Source organism: Semicossyphus pulcher, unplaced genomic scaffold (genome assembly GCF_022749685.1).
Source record: "Semicossyphus pulcher isolate SPU_LCO1_2020_fin unplaced genomic scaffold, fSemPul1.0.p SCAF_2, whole genome shotgun sequence".
In the NCBI taxonomy this organism is placed as follows: Eukaryota; Metazoa; Chordata; class Actinopteri; order Labriformes; family Labridae; genus Semicossyphus; species Semicossyphus pulcher.
Window position 1 is genome coordinate 3,657,501 of NW_027211693.1, and position 8,177 is coordinate 3,665,677.

General features: G+C 38.3%; 1 protein-coding gene across 1 annotated transcript in view; it reads right to left on the reverse strand.

Annotated features, from left to right (window-relative positions):
* Nucleotides 1-5,062, reverse strand: part of nfkb1 (nuclear factor of kappa light polypeptide gene enhancer in B-cells 1) — a 22,646-nt gene extending 17,584 nt beyond the window's left edge. The window contains exons 1-3 of the mRNA XM_069669624.1: nucleotides 4,798-5,062; nucleotides 3,635-3,678; nucleotides 2,525-2,606 (exon numbers count right to left, since the gene is read on the reverse strand). Of these exons, the coding sequence (XP_069525725.1) occupies nucleotides 2,525-2,606; nucleotides 3,635-3,673 (121 nt within the window). The 5' untranslated portion in view covers nucleotides 3,674-3,678; nucleotides 4,798-5,062. The remainder of the gene's footprint in view (nucleotides 1-2,524; nucleotides 2,607-3,634; nucleotides 3,679-4,797) is intronic.
* Nucleotides 5,063-8,177: the final 3,115 nt, after the last annotated feature.

An 8,177-nucleotide genomic window follows, 5' to 3' on the forward strand; every position in this document is an offset into this window, starting at 1 on the left:
GAGAGTCATCCATCATATCATGTCTCACTGCACGCTCGCTTCCCAAATCAAGACTGACTTTTTTATTACTTGAGAACTTTATTTAATTAGTCTGTTCTGTGAGCTGCTGTAACGAGTAGATGTTCCCTTCATCAATAAAGATGATCTTATCTGATTCCTCGGTGTCTCCGTCAGGTCATATCACACAGGACAGACGAAACATGAAGAAAAGGAGGTAACTGACGTGTGGAGACCTCTGACCTCCTTCTCTACAGTCTGCCGTCACTGATGGAGGAACTGACTCACATGTAAATGTACAGAGGAGACACTTTCCCCTCATCCTACACATCTACAACCTCCTGTTCTATCTTTGTCCAGAGGTGCAGCGTGTGGCCTCGAACAGGGAAGTGAGAGAGACAGACTCCGCCCACAGACACCACAGCAGAGCAGAGAAACCAGCACGTCACGAAACTCAGCTTTCACTTTACATTTTATTTTACACATTCGTTTCCGAACAGAGAGTTCAGCTTGTGATGTTGGGAGACCGAGCAGCTGCTGCCGTCCTTAAACACACGGAGTTCACGAAAAGCTGCTTAAATGTGACGTTTGCTGCTTTCACTTTAAATGTGAATAATTTCAGTGTGTTTGTGTTAATGTGGAGGTTCGGCCTGTCGGTCGGACAGAACTAACATCGTGGACAGTTTGCTCGTTGTTTCCTGACAGAAACTGATGAATAGAAAACATTATCATGATTACAGTTTGAAACATTTATTTTATTTATTATTAATTAATTCTATATCTTAAAAATGTATAATGTTTATTTGATTGTGCAGCTCTGCTTCTTTTTGTCCAGCTATATTCATCCATTGGGGATGGAGGCGGGGTTACACCTGGACAGGTCACCTGTCAATCACAGGGCTGACCCACAGAGACAGACAACCTTTCACGCTCACACTCACACCTACGGGCAGGTTAGAGTCACCGATGAACCTAACGAGCATGTCTGTGGACTGTGGGAGGAAGCCGGAGTACCCAGAGGGAACCTGCACGGGGAGAACACGCAGACTCCACACAGAAAGGCCCACTACGTCGGAACCGGGACTCGAACCAGGAACCTTCTAGCTGTGAGGCGACAGCGCTAACCACTGCACCACCGTACAGCTCTTCCATCACACTTATAGTTCATACAACACAGTTTTTTACACGTTTATTTTTATTACTCTGTGTTTCAGATCCTTGGCAGAAGGAGTGACGCGGTTAACAAGCTCTGTAGATTTATCTTCTACTTTCTATGGTCATTGTCTGATTCTGACTTTAGCTCTCACATGAGGAGCGTCTCTTTCCTCTGAGCAGGTTTATACATTTATTCTGTCGTCATCTGTCTCTAAGTGTTTTAAAGAACCTCCTCCATGAGCTGTGTCTCTGCTGCAACTGCTGCAAAACTACAAACTAACTGTACGCACCTGACTCCTCTCACCTCACACTGCATCATTACCTCAACCTTTCTCCCCATTTCAGTTTCCTTCCAAAGTTTGAAAACCTCTTGCCAATAAATATCCGCCTCCTTCTAATGTCTCATTTTGCCCGACCAACGCTGCAAGGCTTAAAGATATTCAGTGTGAAGCAGAACATCCTCAGAGGGACGGGACCAGAAGCTGCGGACTTCACAAACGAGACGACAACAAACTTTCCCAAACAATGATGCAGCCAGCGTCTGATCAGAAGAACAGGGTGCTTTTAACTGTCAAAGACAAACTTTAAGCATCTCCTGTTTCATGATACGAACCAAACTACACCTGCTGATGAAGGCAAGTGAGTAGGTGGACTTTGAGTTGTGATTAATCTGTCCAGACCTGTTTTAATTCCTCCAAACAGGCACAGTTCAGCGTGGTTTAATGCTTAATTACTTCACAAAGATTCGACCACAGAAAGAGAGAAAGTCTCACAACAGTTTCTAAAGTCACATTACGCCCTTTTTGAGATGATGGTTGAGATCGTGCAGAGATAAAAGCACTTCTGCTGTTAGATCCCAGACAGCATTCAGAGGTGATTTAAGGAGAGAAATACTGTGAGAACATTTCTGTTTGAAGGAGCAGTGATCTTGTGATAGATCTGAGCTACCTGAAGTGGGTTTTGTTGCTCTCCTTGTTTTAAGCTGCTGCTGTTTCTACAGAGTTTTATCTTCCTGTTTATTGTATTGAAATTGTCTTTTGTAGCCAACATCACCTGCGTCGGGACTGCAGCAGAAAGTTGAGCACGATTGCTAAACTAAACTAAATGTGTACTGTGCCTTTAAATTGGCTTAAATTATAAGACCAAACAGGTATGTTGGCCTGTAATACCTGAGGAGGGAGGGCTGGACGTAATAAATAAACAAACAGGAAGTTACAGAACCAGTTGTGGTTACAGTGGACACACTGATTTCAAGATAAAACAAAGACAACCTAAAATATCTCCACTCTGCCTCTGAAAACCAACAGCTGCAACATATGAATGAATGAATACATTAAGTTCTTTAACAGCGGTGTGAAGGTGTGAGGCTCACCTGCGGGCTGGGAAGCGTTCTGAGACATCCCTTGAAAATGTGTAAACTCCCACGTTGGATCCATCATTAGGTGGTCAAAGATCTGAAGGTCACACATGAAGTCAGGACAGTATATTTTACATACACATACATCACTTAAACATTAGCAAATAAGGATTTATCATCATGTTTACCATTCTGTAGACAAATCTTATGAAATGTCTCTTTATTTATGACAATTTAATCAATCGTCAAACCTAAACTGAAGTTAAATGATGGTTCAAATCAGCTCATTTCTGCAGCACAGTAGTGATAACGCCTTTCTAGACCTGACACAGGACGCTGATCACCTGCAGCACTTCAGTCACTCTGAGACGAAAGGACTAATTAGGGAAATGACTGGAGGGTAAGTTATCTTCTGTGCAACTTATTCGGTAAAACAAAACAACAAAAGGCAGGTGTACAGTCTCATCTGAGGCTGCAAATAAAGATGTTTTCCATAATTAGCTCATCTGCCAATAATTCATTTGTTTAATCTTTTTGTAAGTTTTGCCTGAGCAACAAAAACCCAACAAATTCAGTTTAACGATCATAAGCAACAAGAGCTTTAAATCCTTTTTACTGCGGATTCATGTATTAATGAGCGGACTGATCATTGCTGCTCTAACTCCAACACAACCATAATGTTTTAAATTACTGCATGGTGACAGAATAAGACCCATATAAAGATACTGATTTACTCAGTGGTTTTGCTTTTAAATAACTTGTAATAACTGATTAAAGACTGTGACTGTTTTCTCAAATCAAAGCACCAATTTCCCGACTCAAATCCAACATAGGTTAATAAGAAATACTTCTCAATCGTAGTGTTGACTGTTTTTGTGACTTTGCACCCGCCTGAGTGCAGGAGCATGATCGTCTGAGCTGCACAGGAAGTGTTTCTTTCACACAGCGAGTTTGAATTTAAAAAAACTAAACCAATTTAATCAGCTGCTGAGGATGAAAAAAAAAACATCTTGGATCAGAGCTACACCTTAATTTCTCATTATAACAACACATTTCAACCTTTAAATCTTTTCCTTTGCTCCTGTACTGAAGAAAGAGAAGAAGAACAGCTGTAGGTGAGTTTACCTGGTTGGAATTGTGAAGGTAGTGGTCGTCTCCAGCCATGGTGTCTGCAAGGGTCAAATATAACAGTTAGACCTACATTCAGTGACGCACACAAAGTCTGATGACGTTGTTACGGTCTGGATGATGATCTTAATACTGTTAAATACGCTATTTACTATAAATGTACCTCGTAAAGTTATAGAAACATCCAAAATTGCACCTAATATTTCATTCTGAAAAATACTGGAGTGGATAATTGGTTTAATCCATTTGTGCACCCCATAATGTCTTAATTTATTATTTATGAAAATAAATAATCCCTCTGACACTTGTTGCTCCTTGGCATCGCGCGCTCCCAAACCGCTTGCACATGAACGCGCTCGTGCTAGCGCTCTGGCTAACAACTAGCACTGCCGTTTACGTGTTTGCGTCGTTATAAAGGCCATTTGAGGAATAGACACTCATTATTAGCTTAACACTGTCATAACAAACACCTTAGTTCAGAGACTGACTGTTAGCTTCATGTTACTGAATGTCCTGAAGGAGTCGAACCGCTACCTGTCCTTGCTAACAGGGAGCTAGCCACTATTGGTTCCGTATGCGGAGAACGCAACACAAATCTCTGTTAAAATATCTGCCAGTTTAACGATTCGTACCTATTCACCTAAGAACCTTTAATTACAGAACATATATTAACAAATACGAGACTCAGAACAACCAAGTCCTGAATTCGGCAAATATTAAAACCGCATACAAGTTCAATTAAGGGAAACATTTAACCTTTTTCCATGGATTGTCCGTTAACGCACACTGTCTTCTGCTACCATGACAGCTGGGGTAGCGGTAGGAAATTCAGAAGTAAAAGTACAGTAAAAGGACATAATGTTTGACATATGTTAGCCGAATTTACCAATGCTGGTCAGAATACAAAACACAACTTTTGTACTGATGCAAGACATTTATGTGTTTTCTGAAAAGAAAGAGCAGGTAAATTCACATTTTTAAGATAGAGTTTGGTTTAAGGTTCTCAAAGTTACCTGGCTAATAAGGAAGTGGGTAGCACAACAAAGCAAGCTGCCAACTGCTGTAACGGGTCACGATAACGTTGTGATAATGAATACAAATTCACAACTATCTAGTTTAATTAGTTAGCTATTAACTGGAGCGGGTTAACGTGTTCTTACCTGGTTATCTAGGTCGGATCAATATTTGGGTTCTCAACATGAACTATGAGTGACAGTCCTCAGTCCACTTCACTTCAGTTCACTTCTACACATTATCTCTTCATGCCCATGCTGAACCAGCGGATCCATTTACAACAACCAGGCTCAATTAGTGCGTCATGACGCAATAAGAACGCGTCAGTACTGTTAATAAAGAGAAAATAAATGTAATCCGACAGAATAATCTGATGTTTAATTCCTACATGTGAACCAGAGTTTCTCTCAGTTGTTCATAAAGTTTGATTTCCTTCCCCTCTGGAAATTCCCTGTGACGTATAGTGAGCCAGAGAGGAGCTAAAATACAAAGACGTCTCACTCGGAGGGAAAAAATTCTGTTATCTTTTAAATACCGTAATTTTAAATGTTTAACATTATCTTCCTTCTATTGTATTTTCAGGACAAAAAACTGCATAGGTGTTGACACATACAGGTAACATGGAAAAAAACGTATTCCAAATATTCCAAAACAACCAAATAATAGCAGATATAAAAAAAATAGCAAAATATTTCCCTGAGATATGTAATGGAATAGAAATAAAATGTGTTATTTAAATGTTGATATTCAAGTAAAGTAAATATACCTAAAAGTTGTATTTCAGTGCAGTACTTGAGTGATATAGTTACTTTTCACTAACTGAAAATCAGTTGTCTGAGCAGATGTCCCTAAGGCACAACAGAGGGCAAACACTGTTAAGGAGATCATCGTACATTCGCTGAAGAGCAGAGTGAATCCTCCTGTCCTTCATACAATGTCTTCGATGTAGGGTTCAATCATTGATCTTCTGCCTCCTGCTGGTGAAACACGGCAGAACCACTGCTCACACAAACACATGCTCTCTAAAACTCTCTATAAATATAAGAATTAATAGAATAAATTGAGTTTATTTTAAAGTGAGTAATTTTTTGATGGATGGTTTTCTTTTGAATGATTTTGATGGTAAAGTTTGTTTTATATATTTATATTTTAAATTTGAAAAATCCTTCCTTGTTGAAATAAGTGCTGCCCACTTTCAGCTCATTCATGTCTTTGTGTGTTGTATATTTACTTAATCAGTGTATCACAATATATCTTTTACATCCTCACTAGGAACCAATGGGCTAAGAGCTGGGAGCAAAAGACAGGAAGTCAGACAGCATCGTGAGACAGACCTGTTGGTTATTGGACATTGTACAAATCATTCCTTCTATCAACTAATAATGTGATAAATACCATACATTATTGTTCCCTCATATAAATACTCAATAATCATAAATTACTTAATTTGTTGCCTTAAATCAATCTTGTTTTGGATAGCTAACTAGCTCAGCAACTAGCTCAGCAACCAGCTCGCCAAGCTAGCACTAAGCTAGTTTTTAGCTACAAGTTTTCCTGCAGGGAGTTATTTGGAGAAACTACATTTTAATTCTGGTATTAGAAATGCTTAATGTAAATTGTTCTGTGTTTATATTAAACAAACAATATAAATAAAAGTATTAAAAATAAAAATGAATGTTTAACGTTATTTACAAATAAAGCTGTTTTGATTATGAAACTTGTTAGCTAGCTTCAACTATGACCACCAAATTAGCTCCCCAAGCTACCAATATTCAACTTCAGGTTAGAAGGTAATGTAGCTAGTTTTCTAGCATGATGTTGCTGTGAATTAATAAGAGGAAAATAATTTAATTAAAAACAAAGTTTAGACACATTCCCTGACTTTATTAAATCATTCTAAGTCTCTATGTTGATTGTGTTTAAAGAGAAACATGAGAGACGCCCTGTTGTCTTTAGTTCTTAGATGATCTTTAGTTTATTATGAGTTAACACATATAAGAATCAAGTACTTAAACATATGTATTATATATTGAGCTTTTCAACATTCATAATAACCTGAACGTCACATCTAAGAGCATCTGTAAAACATTTAGTGCAATTTACAGTTAAAACTTTACAGTCAAACTTAAAAAAAACCCAGCTTCTGTCTGCAAAAATATACATATCATTTATTTAATAAAACTTCAGGTAAAAACTAAACAAAGTTACAGCAAAGAAAAGAAAATTCTAGACGACATCTGGAGGCACGTTAGCTCAGCACACCACTGCACCGGCAGGAAACACACACACACCGAACACACACACACACACACACTAAACATCAGAGCACTGAGGGTGTCAAAGCGTTTCTATGAGGCACTACGCAGACCGAACCTCCACCTGGGCAGGGCTTAAAGTCGACAGGTGAGTCAGACACTATGAGGCACGACGGATGCAGAGAAGCAGAAAATACGCTAAAGCACATTTGTAACATTCAGATTATGGCAAGAAAACAAAAAAATACATTTAGACTTTTGGATATGAACAATACAGGATACAGGAGGAAATATTCTTAAACTGCTCAAAAAGCACTCAAATAAAAATACTTTTAGTCTGAAACTCTTTTTAAGTTTAGGGTTTGAATGTTTATCTCAGTGTAATCAATCCTAAACTGTAGCTGTAATTCTTGATCTGTGCACTGCTTGAGCCTTAAAGACAGCTTTACACTTTAACTTTTAGTGAGCTGCTTTTTCAGGACAGAAACATGATGATTATCTTTGTAAACAGGAATTGTGACAATTTTTATATATTTTATTGCATATCGTCCAATTTGGTCAATTGTGGGTTGAAATTATATCCAATAATATCTTGTTCCTTTACAATAGTAAATAATAACCCCCAAAAACACAAATTTGGTGCCCAAAGATTAATTTGTGTTTTGGCTACCTAGCTAGCTTGCCAAAGTAGCATCAAGCTAGTTTTTCAGCTTCTTGTTTGCCTTTAGTAACTCAATTGCACTCAAACACACGATGTCCCCACATTTTAGTCATTTTAAACCCTCAATATATTGATACATTTTAAGATACAGTTTTTGTTTTAGCTCTCTAGCTTGCCAGTACACAAGCTAGTTTACTTGCAAGCTAGCTGGCCATGCTAGTAATGTTGTTAGCTTGGTTTAGCCAGTAATGTAGCTAGTTTTCTAGCTAGTGTCTGAAGCTACCTGTTATAGCAGTGCGACAGTAAGTGGCCCTTTTTTTTCGTAAATTCCTACCTATGATTTACTTTTTTCTTAGTTATATCAGTTGCGTTTTGATTGAATTTTGCAGGCTAACTTAGCAACACTGCTAACTTAACTAGCATGAAGTTCTCGAGATGTTTTCTGGTGGGACTCTGGTTTTGACATATTTGCAAGCTAGCTAGAAGTCAATCTTAGAAATACATTTCTAACTGTGGGTTACAATGACAACAAATCAACTGTAATCATCACTTCTTTCATCATTATGATAAAACCAGCAGTTATTGATCTTTAACAGCGATGGCAGACGGT